We start from the raw sequence: 21016 nt of genomic DNA on the forward strand, positions 1-21016 counted from the left end.
AATTAGAGTGAAAATAGGATAATATTTGCCCTGGGAGATTTCTAGGAAAGGCAGTCTCCTGTGAAAATCGGGGGGGTCGTTAAGTATACCGGGAAAACCGGGAGGGTCGGCAAGTATGCAGCTGAGCCGCATCAGAGTGGTCAAAGAGCCGCATGCGGCTCCGGAGCCGCGGGTTGCCGACCCCTGGGCTAGTACATGCACATGCATCCTCCGATGTTGCCATTTCTAATCCAAAGTAGCGTGTAGTACTAACTTACTGTATATCTGTCTGTAAACTCGGTATGGAAGAACAAAAAACTACAACATGGCTGACGGGGTTTGGGGGGGTGGGGGAGTGGAGGCACGTAAATAAGAAACAACAAAAAAGCGCATCCTGAAGAGAAAGCGGTTTGAAGATGATCTGTAAAACATTATCTCTGCAAATGTTTGACCAAAGAACCACCATTACATGTTACGTAGACCAAAAAATATTTTTGTGAAGAAGAAAAGCTACTTCTACTGTTACATTGCATTTCAGTCCGATCGCTACATTTATTTACATCGTCATCACTCTATTTATAATCTATTGATTACTGCTTGCAAAGACTTATTCATTTGGTTCGTTAGAAAGACTTCAGGGCACTGTTACATGACTGTGTTGCACCAGTCTAACATAACCACTAGTGACGATTGAATACATTGCACCAATCAATTGCAGCCTGGCAGTCACATAACCACACTCAACTTGCACATTGTAAAAAGTGACATGACACTAGAGCCAAACGAGGCAGCAAAAGAAAATGTATATCGTGCGGTGTCAACTATTCACATTTCAGCCCACAAAACATGTTTGTAGATGTTTTTCTATGTTTTAATTGCGCTTATGCTAACATTAGCCCTAATAACAAGGGACTGAAAACTGAGCATATTTTGTAGTACATGCTGTAGTACAGCATTTTTTATCTTTTTCTGAGCCCCATGCACATTTTTTTCATTGAAAAAATCTTGAGGCATACGACCAGCAGAAAACATTAAAAAATGAAACTCAGCAGCCGATATTGACAATAAAAAGTTGCTCTCCCAATCGTTGGATATGAATTCAAACCATAACCAACCATGTATCAATATAGCTCTTGTCTCAAAGTAGGTGTACTGTCACGACCTGTCACATCACGCCGTGACTTATTTGGAGTTTTTTGGTGTTTTCCTGTGTGTAGTGTTTTAGTTCTTGTCTTGCGCTGCTATTTGGTTGTTGATTGTCATGTCATGTATGGATGTACTTTGTGGACGCATACTTGCCAACCCTCCCGATTTTCCCGGGAGACTCCCGAATTTCAGTGCCCCTCCCTAAAATCTCCCAGGGCAACCATTCTCCCGAATTTCTCCCGATTTCCACCTGGACAACAATATTGGGGGCGTGCCTTAAAGGCAGTGCCTTTAGCGTCCTCTACAACCTGTCGCCATGTCCGCTTTTCCTCCATACAAACAGCGTGCCGGCCCAGTCGCATAATATATGTGGCTTTTAGACACACATAAGTGAATGCAAGCCATACTTGATCAATATCCATACAGGTCACACTGAGGGTGACCGTATAATCAACTTTAACACTGTTACAAATATGCGCTACACTGTGAACCCACACCAAACAAGAATGACAAACACATTTCGGGAGAACATCCACACCGTAACACAACATAACCACAACAGAACAAATACCTAGAAGCCCTTGCAGCACTCACTCTTCCGGGACGCTACAATATACACCCCCCTCAACCAGCAAACCCTGCCCCCCCATCTCCCGAATTTGGAGGTCTCAAGGTTGGCAAGTATGTGTGGACGCCGTCTGCTACTCCACACGCTGTAAGTCTTTGCTGTTATCAAGCATTCTGTTTTTGTTTACTTTGCAGCCAGTTCAGTTTTATCTTCGTTTTGCATAGCCATCCCTAAGCTTCAATGCCTTTTCTTAGCGGCACTTGCCTTTTGTTTATTTTTGGTTTGAGCATAACATACCTTTTTACCTGCACGCTGCCTCCCGCCGTCGTCTGCATATTGTGATCACGACAAACCATGTTCCCGACATCTACAAAGCAATTAGCTACCTGCTGCCACCTACTGATATGGAAGAGTATTACACAGTTACTTTGCCGATCTCTAGACAGCACAGACACTCAACAACGGCACATTTGTGGATTATAAATATTTTTAACCCAATTGGGTGAAATTACATAATCTCCCACGGCACACGAGACAATATCTCACGGTACACTAGTGTGCTGCGGTACAGTGGTTGAAAAACACTGCTGTAGTATACACATACTCACCACGGCTGTAGTCAAATAACATGAAATAACATGAAATATAGCTACTAATAAATCAGAAGTATTTAAACGTTTACTCTAAAGTAACAGCACTCTTACTTCAGTTAAATTATTGGCTACTCTACCAGCCTGTGACTAGCTCTTATGTACAGTATATGCCTGACAGTAGTCAATAGTCATAACCCTCTAAACCAGGAAAAATGGTGCAATAACTATATAAGTGAATTAAAGTTAGTGAGTACATTTCAAGCAGCTGATACAATGCTGCAGTTTTACCATACATAATTCAGGCAAATAACAAATATAAAGACTCCAAAAGTTGTGACAGCCAAACAGTAAACTGTACCTTTCTCTGTGACCCAGAAGGCAGGTTTCTCAACCTCCCAAAGCCAGAAGCAGTGGTGAATATTGTGTTTTAAATGTGCATTGCTTTTGAATATATCGTTCTTTCTTTTTTCCCCCGGTTTGTTTGACGTGTGTGGTCTCCGAATACCAGCAGCATAAGTGTGTGTTCCACCACACCCTCTTATGCCCGGTCATGTAGCACTACTGTACAACACTGACAGCAGCACTTCCTGGTACGAAACTGCTGCCTTGCAAAGATCGTTTACTCTATACAATAACCAAACGGCCATAATCACGAACACTACATTTTTACATAGAACTATTACTGAAGTGCATGACTTTGTGAATCTGTGGTGGTTTTGTTCAGAATAAGCCATTTGACTCATATCAAAAATATTTGCCAAAAATACAGTCAACAACTTACTAACCAGAAAAAGAGGAAGCAAGACATATTTTTTGTTTTATTCTTTGGCATTGCATCGATTAGGAGAGACAACGTACAGGCAAGTTGACAAATCCAGTGGAGCGCATGCGCACGGATTCCTCTCGTACAACTAAAATACATGATTAACATGGTTTTGATTCTAATTAACTGAGACAATAGCTTTGTTTTTCTTCCATTGATTTAACAGATTTATTAGTTTTAGCGTGTTCCCTCCCCACAGCCCTGTGTTGACTCGTCTTGTACGTTTATGGGTCGACAGCGACCTCTAGCTGTAGGGTGTCAGATGACTACATAACATTACAGGACACACAAGACCCAATTATTTAAACAACAAAACTATATTGTTTAATTGATTAATTAAATTTAATACATACATAAATATTATTTTACGTTATATATATATATATATATATATATATATATATATATATATATATATATATATATATATACATATATATACATATATATATATATATATATATATATATATATATATATATATATATATATATATATATATATATATATATATATATATATATATATATATATATATTTTTTTTAAGTACCACTGATACCTACACACGCACTAGGTGTGGTAAATGTATGTATATACACGTACATAAGTTTTGATTTTTTTTTTTAACCTTCATTTTTTATTTTTCTCAAACAACAAAAACACAGCAACAACAACAGAGCCACATCAACACATACTGTATCTACAACTATGGTACCAGTATTCATAAAAAATAATTGAGTGAAGGAAACAGTAATATTACAGTGTCGACAATGACCATTCTTGCACTATGACCAGAATCAGAATCAGATTTATTGGCCAAGTATGTTTAACGCACAAGGAATTTGATTTGGTAAACTGCGCTTTATATACACATAATAATAATAATAGCAATAACAATAATAAAGAAAAATAATATTTACCTCTATTATCATTATTACTATCAACTCAAATGTAGCAATACATACATGAGATAATTAAGTAGATTATAGGAGAAAAGAGAAAAAAGGAGAGAAATATTGATATTAACTTATAGTGTTATGATAATAATCAGAATAGGTCACTCTTAGTGGTATGCCGTGTTTTAGGTGATGTGCAAAGGTATGCATGTACCCCAATATATTTAGAAAAAAAAAGGGACAATATTCCACAATTGCCAAAAAAATTGCATTTTTCCACTCTTCATTTCAATGCTTGAAAGGTTATAGTCTGATTGATATAACGTTAAAATATGAGAAAACACGAACTATGTACATTTCTTATTGCCTTTCCTGACACTGATTATTATACTTTTTTCATGTTAAGGAGTATCTTATACATTACGAGGTTTTTATTAATAAGAAACAATATACCAATGGACTGTATTTATTCATTATAAAAGAAATGAGGATACTTCAGACATTTCCACCTCTCAACACTGTAGGGAAATAAAGATACACTCAGCAGGATATTCAAAGATGATTGAAAACTAAAACTAAAATCCATTCCTATGAATATTGAGTATTTTTGTTACATTTTATTCTACATTGAAGTTCTTGTCTCATACTGTAGGCTTTTCATTGGCCAAACCAAAGATTATAGTTTTAGTGTGCATGGACAGATGGACTTCACATGTGTAAATATACAAAAAAACAAACTATTTGAGAAATCCGACTAATTTAGTGCATGGAAACGTGGTGAGTGATACTAACTTGAAGCTAGGGTGTTAATCATTTGGACCGTTTGACAAGCTTTCATTTTACAGGTCTTGCTCATGCTGCTTCACTGCTCATGTCTTTTATGATCCAATAATTTTGGAATGATGACATCCTTGTCTGAAGTGGTTCACACATTCTTTAAAGAAGTCCAACTAAAACCCCAAAATGTGCAGCAATAGGAATTAAGTGAAATGAGTATACTTGAGTGTGTAAGTAAATTGAGTAAGTGAATTGTATTGATATAGCCCTCTGAGAGAGAGAGCTCACTTAGGCCTTGATTTGATTTACTAACAACGCATGTGCAATTGAAAAGGGGTGTGTAGTGATACGTGCTGGGAACGGATATTACGTAGCGTGCAGCACAGACCTCTACCTATGTAACACCACTACTGTTATGCTGGCTAGGTAAACAACCGTTCTGAAATAAAACATGTTCCAGTCATAACTACCCAGTGTATTATTCATACTAATAACACTTTATGGTGGCAGCGGTGACTATAGTGATCACCCACGGAGCAGGATGAGAGGGAGAGTTGTCTGAGGATAATTCCGTCGTCGCCGGAACTACACGTGCAAAATGTTAGTACCAACGGAGGAGTCCCGAGCTAACTGTCGGGAGCAACCCAAACGAGAGCGCGCCATGGCTGCACACCTACCGACCATGAACTGGACTGACCCGGACCTGAGTGAGGCCATATCACTGTTTAAACAGAAAATTAGTCTTTACCTAGAGGATGAAGAAATAACAGATGATGCTAAGCAAACAAGGAAAATATGCCGTGACTGTGGAGATGAAGGACTGAAACGGCTGAATGCCAGTGGTCTCAGTGAGAATGACAAGAAGAAGCCTGCTAAACTATGGGAATTCTATGAAGGTCAGTTGAAACTAAATGTGAATTTTAGGATCCATAGACTGCACCTAATGCAGTACAGGCAAAAGCCAAATGAGAGCATTGATGACTTTGTAACCAGAGCCAGAACGTTAGCTCAAAAATGCCAGTTTACTGATGAAGAGCTCAACGAACGTCTAATTGAACTCATCATTGCTAGTACACCTCATGATGCTCTGAGAAATTACCTGTATACACCTGTATAGCTCCTCCTGAATGACAGAGCTTCTCACCCTATCCGCCACCTGAGAGAGGAAACTCATTTCGGCCACTTGTACCCGTGACCTTGTCCTTGCGGTCATAAACCAAAGCTCATGACCATAGGTAAAGATAGGAATATAGATCGATCAGTAAATTGAGAGCTTTGCCTTTCAGTTAAGCTCCTTCTTCACTGCCATGGATCGATACATGCCTGTCGATCTCACAATCCACTCTTCCCTCAAGACCCCAAGGTATTTAAACTCCTCCACTTGGGGCAAGGTCTCCTCCCCAACCTGGAGATGGTACTCCATCTTTTTCCTGGCAAGAACCATGGACTCGGACTTGGAGTTGCTGATTCTCATTCCAGTCGCTTCACAATCGTCTGTGCACCGATCCAGTGAGAGCTGAAGATGCTGCCAGATGAAGCCAGCAGGACCACATCAATTGCAAATAGCAGAGACCTAATCACACCGGATCCCCTCAATGCCCTGACTGCGCCTAGAAATGCTGTCCATAAAAGTTATGAACAGAACCGGTGACTAGGGGGATGCCCTGGCAGAGTCCAACCCTTACTGCGGACCAAGCTCTGACACCAATCATACAGGAAACAGACTGTCACAATCAGGCGGTCCGATACCCCATACTCACGTAGCATTCCCCACACGACCTCCTGAGGGACATGGTCAAATGCCTTCTCCAAGTCCACGAAGCACATGTAGACTGGTTGGGAAAACTCTCATGCGCCCTCGAGAATCCTGCCGAGAGTATAGAGCTGGTCCACGACCAGGAAAAAAACCACACTGCTGCTCCTGGAGCCGAGGTTTGACTATCCAGCTTAGCCTTCTCTAAAGTACACCTCAATAGAACTTACAGGGAAGGCTGAGCAGTGTGATCCCATGATAGTTGGAATACACCCTCTGGTTCCTCTTGTTAAAGAGAGAGTTATATGCTGCCGCTAGGTGACATCATACGCAAATACGGTGTTTGCTTTCACTGTTATGTGGATGACAGCCAACTCTATATGCACCTAAAGCTGACCAACACGCCAGATTGTAGTCATCTGGAGGCGTGTCTAAATGAAATCAAACAATGAATGTCCAGCAACTTTTTGCATCTTAACGCTAAGAAACTGGAGATGTTGATTATCGGTCCTGCTAGACACTGGCACTTATTCAATAATAAAGTTATAATAACTTAACATTTCACAAGAAAACAATTGTACAAAGAGACTCTGTAAATAATTTCGGGATAATCTTCGATCCAACTCATTTAAGTCACACATTAAGAGTGTTACTAAAACAGCCTTCTTTCATTTCTGTAATATCGCTAAAATTGGTCCCATTTTGTCCACTACCGACACTGAGATCATTATTCATGCGTTCGTTACGTCTCATCTCGATTACTGTAACATATTATTTTCGGGTCTCCCAATGTCTAGCATTACAATATTACAGTTAGTACAAAATGTGGCTGCTACACTACAATAACAAGAAAGTTTGATCATATTAAGCCTATACTGGCTCACCTGCACTGGCTTCCGGTGCACATAAGATGCGATTTTAAGGTTTTATTACTTACGTATAAAAATACTAAACAGGGATTCGGTCCCTTCCAAGTTTCCTCATTGTTCCCATTGGGTTAAGTTTTTTTCTTGCCCGGATGTGGGATCAGAGTCGAGGATGTCGTTGTGGATTGTGCAGCCCTCCAAGGCATTTGTGATTAAGGGCCATAACAAATTTTGATTGAAGTGCTCAGCTTGCTGACATTTGCAACAAAGACAACAAATACCGTTGTTTAACCACACAGTGTATACAATTAAAAGTGTTTATTTTACTTTCTGAGTAAACATAGTTTAGGTTTAGCAGAAACTAAGGATGAAGTGTGTTGTCTAATGTAGACCCAGTGCCTACACAACTTCTGTGTTGTCCTGAGGAGGCTATAAATGTTCACCATTATGTACCAATGCCTAACAGTTGTCATCAAACTAAATGGACAGTTGTCTGACTATAGGGCACGATACTATACAACCAGGCCTCAAAGGTCACAGGTCATGATGGAGCCTGATGTACTAATATCCAAATACTATGCACTAAACAGCATGTGCAAACAATAAAATTGATCTACTAACCCGGAGTGTGCAATTAAAAAGTGGTGCAGACCACCATATTTAAATGCGGTATTTGAGTGTACTATATGAGGCTTTCACCACCTAAATATTCGATCATTTACTGCACATCATGTTAGCATGCTCCTACGTGTGGCATTTTGCTGTGTTTAAACTACCAGCAGACATGTACCACTTTTATGTGCATTTTAGAAACAGTCTTCATTGAAACCACTGGTTTATTTGCACAAAATAGCATCCGCATTGAGTTTCATTCTTGATAAATCAGGCTTGGTGGGCTAAACATTTAAATTTTATCTTCTTTTCCCAATATTGAATCGGGCGTTCTGATGAACAGCATAGAGTCTGCACATTCAAGAAGACAGACACGCTAAATGTATTGCACTCCTTATTCTGCTCACTTAAGAGATGCAATCCTTTGTGCACATGTTAAGTAGATCAGCTTTGCGTGTGCTATCAAGTTTGCACGTGTTATAAGTACACGCAAACCTTTAGTATATCTGGCCCTATGTGTATTAAAACTTCCGTTCACATTACAAAATGTTTAAAGCCTCACCAAGAAAACCCGGTAACCATAATAACACATTTCTGCAGAAAGTAGCAACCACTGCCTGGTCAGCCACTTAATGCTTTGCAATGATGCTTTATTTAGAAATAATGACCACACGGATAGAGGACTGGAATTTGTGAATTTTTGGAGAGTTGAGGCTAAGTTTTTTCTGAAGAGTTGTGTTTGTTAACTAACACAAAGCTGGTAATATTTCAATTTGTCAGATTACATTGAGCAAAAGACAATAGATGGATCATTTTTAAATGATGACATCAGCAATCTGGACGTCGGCTTATTTGAAGGTACTTGCCGGGCAACAGTATATATAGCCCGAAGTTTGAAAAAGCCACATGGTTAACTATTGTCGTGTTCTCGCCTCTCACAATCAATCGGACAGAGTAAAATGTCTATAATAATACCTGTACAGTCTGCAGCTGTACAGATGTCTGTGCAGTTTGGGCATCATTCGACTTTGACTCGTCGTGGAAATTTGACGTTTTATTTATGGCTCCACTCAAGTTGACTCAGTGTTTCCTGGTGCACATTTCCAAGATGGCGCAACATTCGGGTCCTGACCGGAATTGTGATGTTGGTGAAAACACTATTAAGCCAAGTTCATCAGTAAAATCTAATAAATCATTTACTTATTTTCTAACCTGCTTACTATGATATTTGACTTGTGGGTATCATGGAGTGGTAGTCAATAAATCACAGGAAAATGAAATATATTTTGAAATTAAATTAGATTAAAACCCCAAATAAAAATGATTAGTTCTAATTTACAGTCGTCCTTCATTTATCACGGTTTAATCGGTTCTGGACATGACCGTGAACAAATTTCCGCCAAGTAATAATGATAATTCTATATTACAAATGATTTAAATAATTAAGTATTTCCATAGCTAGAGCAAGAAATAACCCCCTTTAGTCACCTTTATACTATTTTAATCCAAAATAATAATGCTGCCTGAGGGTGAGCCAATCAGTGGCAATGATACTGAACAGAGCGCTCTGATTGGTTTGGTCTCCTCTAGTGGCCGATACTACTAAAGTACTGATATTTTTTGTTAATTTTTCCATTTATATGCTTGAAAATGTTGGATTTTGGGCCAAAAATGTTGTACAATATACATTAAAAAATCTAAAAAAAATTGTCAGGTGGAGAAGCCCCAATATTTTAAGCACTATGTGTCAAGGGACGACTGTACTATCAAATTAAATAACATAAAGTTTAAAAAAATGCAAAATTATATTACTGTTACAGTGGTGTATTACGGCTGTTGGTGATGCAGAGATGGCAAGGCGACGTGCAGGTAAAAGGTATTTTTGTTAGGGGAAAAAAAGCAGGAAGCACCAGTATGGATACAGCTGTAGATCGTGAGCAAAAACAACAAACCAGCGTCACAAAGAAGGCAACACTGGCTGTTTAACCCTCCTCATTAGTGACCAGAGGCCGTAGATTCCCTGAATGACTAATCAAGAGAGTTGTGGATATCAGATCAGGGGTAAAGTCACTGAAAGACAAAACAAAAACAGGAAGAGCAACCAAAATAAGAGCACTGGAAAAATGAAAGCATCATTCACAGGGAAACACAAATTGCAGCATCATGACAATTACAATAAAATAAAATAAAAACATGTTTTAAATTTGATTATTACTGAATTATGTGAGTTAAAGAAAAATAGGTACATACAAATAAATCTAAAATAAAAGAAAAATAAATCCTTAATTTAACTGAAAACAGCTACAAAATGTGAGGGAAACGGTAGCTGAGAGGGGATTAAAGATTTAAAGGTTGTCACAATAAAGTCAGTTATAAATTACAATAAGTATTACAAATGTGTTCTTTTGCTTTTTCATTTGAAACAAACACAAAAAACAGATAACCTGTAAAAACAATTAAAACATATTTTTTTCTTATTTTAAATATATTAACTGAATTAAATATATAGACAATAGGCAATGAGCGTCTTAACTTAATTTTTGCAAACACATTTGATACCCAGAGTTTACTCGGAAGTGGATTTGAAGGTAAACAAATTTAGAAGAAGACAGAGTTTCTACAAAAAGAGTACAACCATTTAATTTGACGTTATCCAGGATCTTTTCTGTTTTTTTGGCTTAACTAGGACAAACACGGAAGATGTGAAATATGCATTACCAAGCTGGCGAACAACTTTATTAGTTCATAGTTCTATTTGGTCTCAGGGAGCTCTACAGAATAGTCAATGAACGGTGATGTCCTTTTCAAACACAACCGATTGGTTGGTGGGCAGGGATTTCATCAACTCTAACCTCTTATTGGTCTATGGGTGGTACTGGTATTGGCTATAATCTTGTATCCCCAAACATATCCTGCTCCTGAGCAGCTCCAGCACGTAAGTATCCTGCTGAGAAATTATCCATGCTGTTTCGTGCACACTCCACATCTTTAATGTTCGTTCTGGCTAAAGGGGAAGTGCACTTTTTTTGGAATTTTGCCTATCGTTCACAATCCTTACAAGAGACAAGAAGACAAAAGTGTCAGAATAATTGTATCTAAGTTATCACACAACTTTGTGTTGCCATGAGTTCCCGGCGAGAAGACAAAAGCTGTCTTTAATCCTACCAAGAAGAAGGCTTGTAAAAACTCCACTGTGTAGGATGATAAGCAACATTATGGTGTTCTGTTTCTTTGATGTATTGTAATCCACAGAAATATTTTATCTTGACCCGAGAGCTACAAAGCGGAGAGGAAGCAGGACCTGACTCCCCTCCAGGGACCTTTTCTTTGAACTGTTTTACGACCTCTCGACCTCTTCTTTGAACTGTTTTACAAACTTTTCTTTGAACTGTTTACAACCTTTTCTTTGAACCGACCTTTTCTTTGAACTGTTTTGTAATCAAAGGCGATGGCTGTTTACGACCCCCCCTCCCTTAGAAACAGCTGTTGCCATGTAATCAGGGAAAGTCCAAATAAAAGAGGAGGCGTACAATCTTTCGTCAGAGCGTGGTGACACTGTACAAGGGTACAGGTGTACGCGTTTCTCCTCATTGAGCCAAATTTAATTCAGTCTCTGTTTAATTCCTTGCTTCTTGTCTTGTTTAATAGATGTCATCAGTGTTTGAACCTGACAAAAAGTTTGTTGTTTTTTTGGCATTCTAATTTGTATTAATCGGCTCATTCTATGTGGCTAGCAATGCAGCTCTAAATTCTAAATTCTACCTCTAAATCATTTTAAAATTGCATACAAAAACCGCCAAAAATACTTAATTTATGTTCCGTAACCTGTATGATAACCAAGCTGTAGCGGCATTGCTATTGTAAGAGCAAACATGGAGGAACTCTTTTTCTAGCGTAGTAACACATCGCCTTGCGACAGCATGCAACGGTATTAGCCGTAAGCTAGCTATGGCTTTTGAGTTTGTAATACACAACACAATGCAATAGGGAACCAATCTGTACTGAGTGAAAAACATAAACAGTCATATTACAGTATCTGTGAAGTATTAGCCCACATTTCATGTTTTGTTTGTACATAGCTAGCTTGACAGTGTATGTACCGGTAGTTGTAATAACAAGCACGACATTGTGCATATATCATGATCACTATTATAGTGACTCACTTGATAGACAGTTGTGCGTTTGGTCCAACTGGCCAGGGACATTTTCACGGTTTATTTTGGGTAAGCACTCCCTTTATGTCGGCATAGCTTGACTCCAAGTTGCACATGTACACCGTCAAGTCACGCCGACCTCACTCTCTCGGCTTCCGTCTGCTCTGTTTCACTCTTCCTTTTTGCTCGCTTCTATAAACAGCAGTCCATTCTCCATATTTTCAGCTTCAAAAAGATAAGGTTGTGAATCCTCATTTGTCCAAAAATTGAAATCTTTGTCATCTATTATCAAGTCTGCCATGATTAGAAAACACAAACTTTTGTTTCCTGAAGTAGGAACACACATTTGTTGTCGGAAGTCGGTAATGCTCTGTTATGGAAACGGAAATAAATGCGCTGAAGAAATAAGTTTGGGTAATATTTAAAATGACCAAAATACGGCAAATAATGTATATATTACATATTGTTATGAACATGAATGTTACTATATTATAGAGTTGCAGTGTGTTAAAGGAGGTTTTTGAAGTTTTTTAGAGGGCTTTGAAGGCTACAACGGTGATTCCCATTAGCCGCATTTTGCAAGGTTTTTAAAAAAAAAAAAAAAAATCTTTAAAATCCTAAAAAACAAAAGACGTGCGCTTTTGTCCCTCATAATGATTGTGATTGAAACACAAAATTCCCCCCCAAAAAGTGCAGTTCCCCTTTAAGACGGAAAACAAAGAAGATATCCTGGATAACTTTAGTTTTCATAATAGTACAGTCTTCCGTTTACTTCTACTGCTCGCTAGTGTTACCATATCTGAGTTATTGTGTAGAAATATAGGGAAACAACTACTAATGTGCGCTTCAGTCACTAAATGTGTTACAAAAAAGAACAATTAGAATAATACATAATGTTGGATATAGAGAACATACAACCCCTTTATTTATTAAATCACAATTATTGAAATTCAACGATTTGGTGCATTTGCAAACAGCTAAAATTATGTATAAAGCAAACTATAACTTGCTACCCAAGAATGTACAACAATTCTTCTCAACAAAAGAGGAAAAATATAACCTTAGAGGAAAATCTAATTTAAAAGAGGTGTATGCTCGTACAACACTTAAAACCTTCAGTATATCAGTACGTGGAATGCATAAAAAAACAAATGATAAAAAAACTGGTTGTTATCCTTTTTTTTGGTGTTTGTTTTAAATGAAAAGAACATTGAACAAATAATACAAGGATTGATGAAGTTCCTGTGCACTTGACTTTCTTTGATGCTGTAGAACACTGAGAGAAATGCTTGTTATAAAAGTCGGAGACTCACCATTGTTGCCTAACATTCCAGCGCTGGTATCTATTAAAGACGGTTAAATCAAGTAGAGAGGCTATAAAAAGTGATGTAAAAAAGCTTCCTTGTCGGCAACTAAAGAGCATATGTTGAGAATATGGAGCTGAACAACAGTACATACTTCTGACACGTGGGCCACTTTCATCTTCAATGCATCACAGATTACATGAGCCTTTATTTACTCACTTGGGGGATATTATTGCGTAGAACACATATGCTGCATGTAAATACAGTATAAACATTTCCTCTAATATTACTACAATATCAGGCACACACACATACTGTAGAGTACCTTACTAATTTAAAAAGTATCTATTTTGAATAACACGTAGACAACCTGTATTATCAATCAATCAATATTCATTTATATAGCCCTAAATCACAAGTGTCTCAAAGGGCTGCGCAAGCCACAACAACATCCTCGGTTCAGAGCCCACATAAGGGCAAGGAAAAACTCACACCCCAGTGGGATGTCAATGTGAATCCATCCATCCATCCATCTTCAACCGCTTATCCGGAATCGGGTCGCGGGGACAGCAGCTCCAGCAAAGACCCCCAGACTTCCCTCTCCAGAGCAACATTTGCGACTTCCTCCTGGGGAATCCCGAAGCGTTCCCAGGCCAGAGAGGAGATGTAATCCCCCCATCTGGTCCTTGGTCTGCCGCGGGGCCTCCTCCCAGTGGGACGTGCAACGAGGACCTCCCTAGGGAGACGCTCGTGAGGCATCCGCACGAGATGCCCGAACCACCTAAGCTGGCTCCTTTCCAAGCGAAGGAGCAGCGGCTCTACTCCGAGTCTCTCTCGGGTGACTGCACTTCTCACCCTATCTCTAAGGGAGATGCCAGCCACCCTTCTGAGGAAACTCATTTCGGCCGCTTGTATCCGCGATCTTATTCTTTCGGTCATTACCCACACTTCATGACCATAGGTGAGAGTAGGAATGTAGATAGCTCGGTAGACCGAGAGCTTTGCCTTCTGGCTCAGCTCCCGTTTCGTCACAACAGTGCGGCAGAGAGACTGCAATACTGCCCCAGCTGCTCCGATTCTCCGGCTGATTTCCTTCTCCATCTTTCCCTCACTCGTGAACAAGACCCCGAGATACTTAAACTCCTCCACCTGGGACAGAGTCCTGTCCCCTACCCGGACTGTACAAACCATCGGTTTCCTGCTGAGAACCATGGCCTCAGATTTGGAGATGCTGATCCTCATTCCAGCCGCTGAACACTCGGCTGCGAACCGATCCAGTGAGAGCTGAAGGTCACGAACCGAAGGTGCCATCAGGACCACATCATCTGCAAACAGCAGTGACGCAACCTTTAGCCCCCCGAGACGTATACCCTCTCCGCCATGGCCACGACTCCGCCTAGAAATCCTGTCCATGAAAATCACAAACAGGATAGGTGACAGAGCGCAGCCCTGGCGGAGACCAACCCCCACTGGAAACGGATCCGACTTACATCCAAGCACCCGGACACAACTCTCGCTTTGGTTGTACAGAGATTGGATGGCCCTCAACAGGGTTCCCCTCACTCCGTACTCCCTCAGCACCTCCCACAAGATCTCCCGAGGGACGCGGTCATACGCCTTCTCCAAATCCACAAAACACATGTAGACTGGATAGGCATACTCCCAGGCCCTCTCCAGGATTCCCGCAAGCGTAAAGAGTTGGTCAGTTGTTCCACGACCAGGACGGAATCCACATTGCTCCTCTTGAATCTGAGGTTCGACTATCGGCCGGACCCTCCTTTCCAGTACCTTGGCGTAAACTTTCCCAGGGAGGCTGAGTAGTGTGATACCCCTGTAATTAGCACACACCCTCTGGTCCCCCTTTTTGAAAAGGGGAACCACCACCCCAGTCTGCCACTCCCTCGGCACTGTCCCAGACTTCCACGCAATGTTGAAAAGGCGTATCAACCAAGACAGCCCATCAACACCCAGAGCCTTCAGCATTTCTGGACGGATCTCGTCAACCCCCGGAGCTTTGCCACTGTGGAGTTGTCTAACTACCTCAGTGACTTCACTCCGAGAGATCAACGTCGATCCCCCATCATCCTCAGGCCCTGCTCCTATCAGGGAGGGTGTGTCTGATGTATTTGGGTTCAGGAGTTCCTCAAAGTGCTCTTTCCAACGCCCCACGACTTCCTCACTTGAAGTCAGCAAAGTCCCATCCTTGCCGTACACAGCTTGGATGGTTCCCTGCTTCCCCCTCCTGAGGTGCCGTATGGTCTTCCAGAACAGCTTTGGTGCCGCCCGATAGTCCTTCTCCATGGATTCCCCGAACTGCTCCCACACCCTCTGCTTAGCCTCGTCCACAGCCACGGCCGCTGCCCTTCGGGCCCGCCGGTACCTTGCAACTGCCTCCGGAGTCCCCTGGGATAACATACCCCGGTAGGACTCCTTCTTCAGTCGGACGGCTTCCCTGACCACCACTGTCCACCAGGGTGTTCGAGGGTTACCGCCCCTTGAGGCACCTAAGACCTTCTGGCCACAGCTCGCATCTGCAGCTTTAGCAATAGAGGCTTTGAACATTGCCCATTCCTGTTCAATGTCCCCAACCTCCACAGGGATGGCAGAGAAGTCCCGCCGGAGGTGGGAGTTGAAATCTTTCCGGACAGAGGACTCCTCCAAACGTTCCCAGTTCACCCGCACTACACGCTTGGGTTTGCCAGGTCTGTCCAGAGGTTTCCCCCGCCATCTAACCCAACTCACCACCAGATGGTGATCAGTTGACAGTTCAGCCCCTCTCTTCACCCGAGTGTCCAAAACATACGGCCTCAGATCAGCTGATACGATTACAAAATCGATCATTGATCTTTGGCCTAGGGTGCTCTGGTACCAGGTACACCTATGAGCATCCTTATGCTTGAACATGGTGTTTGTTATCGCAAGTCCGTGACTAGCACAGAAGTCCAATAACAATCCACCACTCAGGTTCAGATCAGGGAGACCGTTCCTCCCAATCACGCCAGTCCAAGTATCACTGTCATTGCCCACGTGCGCGTTGAAGTCCCCCAGCAAGACTATGGAATCCCCTGCCGGCGCCCCATACAGGACTCCATGCAAGGTATCCAAGAAGGCTGAATACTCTGAACTCCTGTTTGGTGCGTATGCACAAACAACAGTCAGAGTTTTCCCCCCTCCAACCCTAAGGCGAAGGGAGGCGACCCTCTTGTCCACTGGGGTGAACTCCAACGTACAGGCACTCAGCCGGGGACTCGTGAGTATCCCCACACCCGCCTGTGCCCTCACACCCTGAGCAACTCCAGAAGTGAACAAGGTCCATCCCTTGTCCAGGAGTGTGGTTTCAGAGCCCTTGCTATGCGTAGAGGTAAGCCCCACCAGATCCAACCGGTAGCGCTCCACCTCTCGCACCAGCTCAGGCTCCTTCCCCACCAGCGTAGAGACGTTCCACGTCCCGAAAGTCAGCCTCTGCTGCCCCGAATTGGTCCGTCCGGAGCCTCCACTTTCACCGCCATCCACTTGGCAGCGCACCCGACCCCACTGGTTCCGACCGCGGGTGGTGGGCCCACGTGGCAGAGAAGATGGCGTGTCCACGTAGCTTCTTCGGGCTGTGCCCGGCCGGGCTCCGTGGCAAGCCCGGCCACCAGGCGCTCGCTGACGAGCCCTACCTCCGGGCCTAGCTCCGGAGGAGGGCCCCGGGCTTCCTCCGGGCCGGGTAACGCATCCTCTTTTAGTGTAGTTCATGGGGGGTATCGTAACCCTGATGGGGGGGGCATTCGGGTGCTACACCTTGCCCAAGGGTGACCCGGAACTATGTAAGGCAGGGGCGTTCAACTCCCTGAGGCTTAATACAAGCCCACATACCAAGTCAATGTGAATGACTATGAGAAACCTTGGAGAGGACCGCAGACCCACACCCCCTCTAGGTATTATGATGAAATCAACATTTTTTCCGTAGTTTGAGTTGCTGGTAATCTTAAACGGGAACTGCACTTTTTTAAAAATTTTTTAATTTCAATTAATTCCCAATCCTTATAGGAGACAAGAAAACAAAAGTTTTTTTTTGCAGTCTAACATGTAAAAACCATCTCGTTCTAGGTGGCTTTAAAAATCCGTCAACAATACTTAATTTATGTTCCATAACCTGTATAATAACCAGGATGTAGCAACATTGTTATTATAAGAGCAATCATGGAGGAACACTTTTTCCAGCGGAGTAACACATCGGCATGCTTCGTTATTAGCCGTAAAGGCTAGCTACGGCAAGAGATAAGCTAGCTTTTACATCAGCACCCAACATACAGTATGTGTTCTTGTCTCTCAAATTAATTGTGAACAATTCCAAAAAAGTGCAGTTCCCCTTTAAGACTGTGTGCACTCTCACTGTCTTCTTAAACATCTGGAGAGAAGATGGAAAGAACCATGACTAACTTATCATTAAGCCTCTCTTTTGTCACCCTTTTGAGGGTGCACAGAAAACCTTTTATTCAGAGACATGTGCTCTTTTATTCACTCGGTGTAGAGAATGCTTAAGTTGTATAAAAATGTCTGTGGCACACATTTTTTGCGAACAATCCTGATGCACGTTCCCAAGCGAAGAGCCTACAACCAGGAAGATGTATCATTTTGGCTCAGCATCAGAGGAGGGACTTGGATGAGGGTTAAAGTGAAATCACTGCATATGTATGTATGCCCGAATTGATTATCCCTTGTGTAAAATCCCTTTAAAACACCCTGAAAACCAAAACTATATCATTCCAAAATCAATCAAATGTTATTTATATTACTTATATGATGCTTTTTTTGTAATTACAATCCTAAATTCAAATTGGGGGTGGGAATAGTAATTGATTGCTAAAGATTACTTGTGTAAGCCATTTTTCATGTTGTGTGTCGCGCTCTCATTGTGAAGAAGGAAGTGTGCGTGTGAGAAGGGATTGCCTTGACAAGAGGCGAGGCGTGTTGTGGAGAGACGTGGCGTTAGTCAATAAAGAACATGCCTCTCGATTCCCTTGTGAATGTCTGTCTTTTCTGCTGGGCTTCATCTCATTATAAACCCTCGGTTACATTGGTGGCAGCGGTGGGATTTATCCAGTGCAGAAACCCAGTTTTCCCTGGGACAGTAAGGTAAAAGTTCAGGCAGCTAGCTGAAGTTAGCCACCTGTTAACTCGCGTTAGTTTAGCTGTAAAAAGTATAGTTAGGACGCGCGTGGAACTCTGCGTTTCTTAGTAAGACATAAAATATGTGGAAACACAATGAAGGGAGAGACAGGTTCCTCTCCAATAATTGAGATTAATTGAGATTCCACCACTCTTCTTCGGAGAGGACAGCAAAAGTTTTTTATGCTGGTCGCGCCAATACGAAGTTGCCGTAAGGGCGCTTGTGGCGAGAACCGGCAGTGATTATGATTACGAACAGGTACAAATTCTCCTGACAAAACTATCTAAGGCTGCCTTCTTGCTGTGAGACAGCCTAACCGCAGCAGCACAGGCAGGGTATTTCACAGTGAAGGAGAGGCTTCAAGAAGCCTTCTGAAAGAGACATTCCATAGACAGTTTTCAAGCTAATCTTGCAGCGCGACGTTGTGCTCGAGGCGAGAGCCTGGACGTCTATGCGGCTGATATAGGGAAGCTTGTCGATGAGGCCTTCCCTAATTATGGAGAAGTGGCACGAGGGAAGATACATTTCACATGTTCCTAGTTGGACTTGACCCCTGCCTCAAAGCTAAGTGTCAGAAGCAAGGAGCGACTGACTTGCAGGAAGCCTTGATCATAGCAGGCCGCTGTGACGTGGCTCGAGAAACGTTGAGAAGTGGCTATACCTACCCACCAGCAGGGGCACCTGCAAGTACACCGACTCTGGTGCACTCCATCTCAGAAGAGGCCCGCTGGCAACGCATCATGGAAGGGCTAGCGGAGGAGATGAAAGGTATGAGAAAAGACTTCAAAAGACTATCAGATGAAAATGAGAGGTTTAATAATCGTGGCAGAAGCACTGGAAGCTACTCCCAAGGGCCTGGGCCTGGGCCATGTCAATGCTTGTGTGTCTGCCAGTCCCGGCATTCCTGAATGGAGCCGAGGGAGCGATCCCCTGCTCCTAGCTGCGAAGAGCGACGTGAGGACAAGTATGCCGGACCAGACCAATGCTCTCCATCTCCCTACAATGACAGCTTTGTGTCTCCTGGGAGGCGGAGCCCAAAACCAAACAAGACGACCAACTTCTACGGCGACTCAGCAAGACGACGAAGAGTGAGGTTTCTTTCCACTAGCCGAGAGACCCCGCCAACAAACCGGGAAACACGATGTAGCTGGCGTCGTGGCCCAGACACCAGCTCCAGCATCACCGGGGCCTTCCGACCTTCCGAGGAAACCTCCATTCTTTCACAGAGTCATCATGTTGCTTATGACCTGACTCCGGAGCACAGCACTTCGTATGTGTGAGGGAGCATTGAAGGTACTAAACGTAATACTTTGATAGACTCTGGTTTCTCATAGTCCTTTACAAGTGCAGATTTTCGCCAGTCTGTCCCTGCTTTGGCGACGGCGACCCCTTAGCGTAAATATCATAGCCGCTAGGCCGTAAATGGACAGCTACTGAACACTCTAGGGACAATATCTGCCCCACTCTGTCTGGGTAATCAAGCATGGCAGCATGTTTTTCATGTACTCCGCAGGTCCACCCAGGCTGCCCTGCTAGGTCTTGACTTCCTTGACGGCGTACCATGCGCTTTTGGATTTTCCCTGTGGTAGGCAGCAGCTGTGGGGCTTGAACATTAAGTTGTTAACCAATAAGGATTTGATCCAGGTATGTTGCAATGTATCGCTCACATCAGCCCTGATGCTGCCCCCTCTTAGTGAGACGCTAGTAACAGTTAGCATCTCTCCCTCAGGGCCCGTTGACAATCTCCCTGAGTTTATTGGGTATCTTGAGCCTAAAAATGGCGTCACGACAACCCGTTTGCTTAACCATGCAACCAAATTATTCCCGGTAAATGAGGGTGATCTGGTGATCTTGCCCACTTCAGTTACTAGTGCAATTCCCACGGTCGCTACCACTACCATGCTGTCAGTGTTGTTGATAGACTCTCCGGCTAGTTCTCCGCAACTTGGATAGTTAAAAACTTTGTTGGTCGAGTATAGTGACATCTTTAGCACGTCCAAAACTGTGACCGGTAAACGCACTCTATCAAACACACAACCGCCAGACTAGATTTGACCAATCTAAGTCTAAGACTAGATCTGACCAATCTAAGTCTAAGACTAGATCTGACCAATCTAAGTCTAAGACTAGATCTGACCAATCTAAGTCTATGAGCATGAACTGATGAAGCCTACCTACTCAGATGAGAGGCGAAACGTCTTCTAAGACAAACCAAACAGTCTAGTTGCGATCGATTGAATGCCCTGAGATTACGATGACCTGGATAATTGAGAACATTCATAAACATGCTAATTTATTGTATTTATTTACATGATATATTTGGTTTGATGTATCAGGTAAAAGGTATGTGCTCTGCACATGCATGGCATATATAAATATTATTTCCAGC

General features: G+C 42.4%; 1 protein-coding gene across 8 annotated transcripts in view; it reads right to left on the bottom strand.

The window, feature by feature from the left end:
- agpat4 (1-acylglycerol-3-phosphate O-acyltransferase 4 (lysophosphatidic acid acyltransferase, delta)) overlaps nucleotides 1–21016 on the bottom strand; it is a 49155-nt gene that overhangs the window by 10870 nt on the left and 17269 nt on the right. Inside the window, exons 1-2 of one of the 8 annotated variants that reach the window (XM_062058346.1) lie at nucleotides 2645–2859; nucleotides 1991–2092 (exon numbers count right to left, since the gene is read on the bottom strand). The exons of 6 other annotated variants lie outside the window; for them this stretch is intronic. In XM_062058346.1, the coding sequence (XP_061914330.1) occupies nucleotides 1991–2049 (59 nt within the window). In that variant the 5' untranslated portion in view covers nucleotides 2050–2092; nucleotides 2645–2859. Of the gene's footprint in view, nucleotides 1–1990; nucleotides 2093–2644; nucleotides 2860–21016 lie in introns of those variants that run through there. One more of the 8 variants, XM_062058351.1, reaches the window with a different exon arrangement.

This window comes from Entelurus aequoreus, linkage group LG09 (genome assembly GCF_033978785.1).
Source record: "Entelurus aequoreus isolate RoL-2023_Sb linkage group LG09, RoL_Eaeq_v1.1, whole genome shotgun sequence".
NCBI classification, from domain to species: domain Eukaryota; kingdom Metazoa; phylum Chordata; class Actinopteri; order Syngnathiformes; family Syngnathidae; genus Entelurus; species Entelurus aequoreus.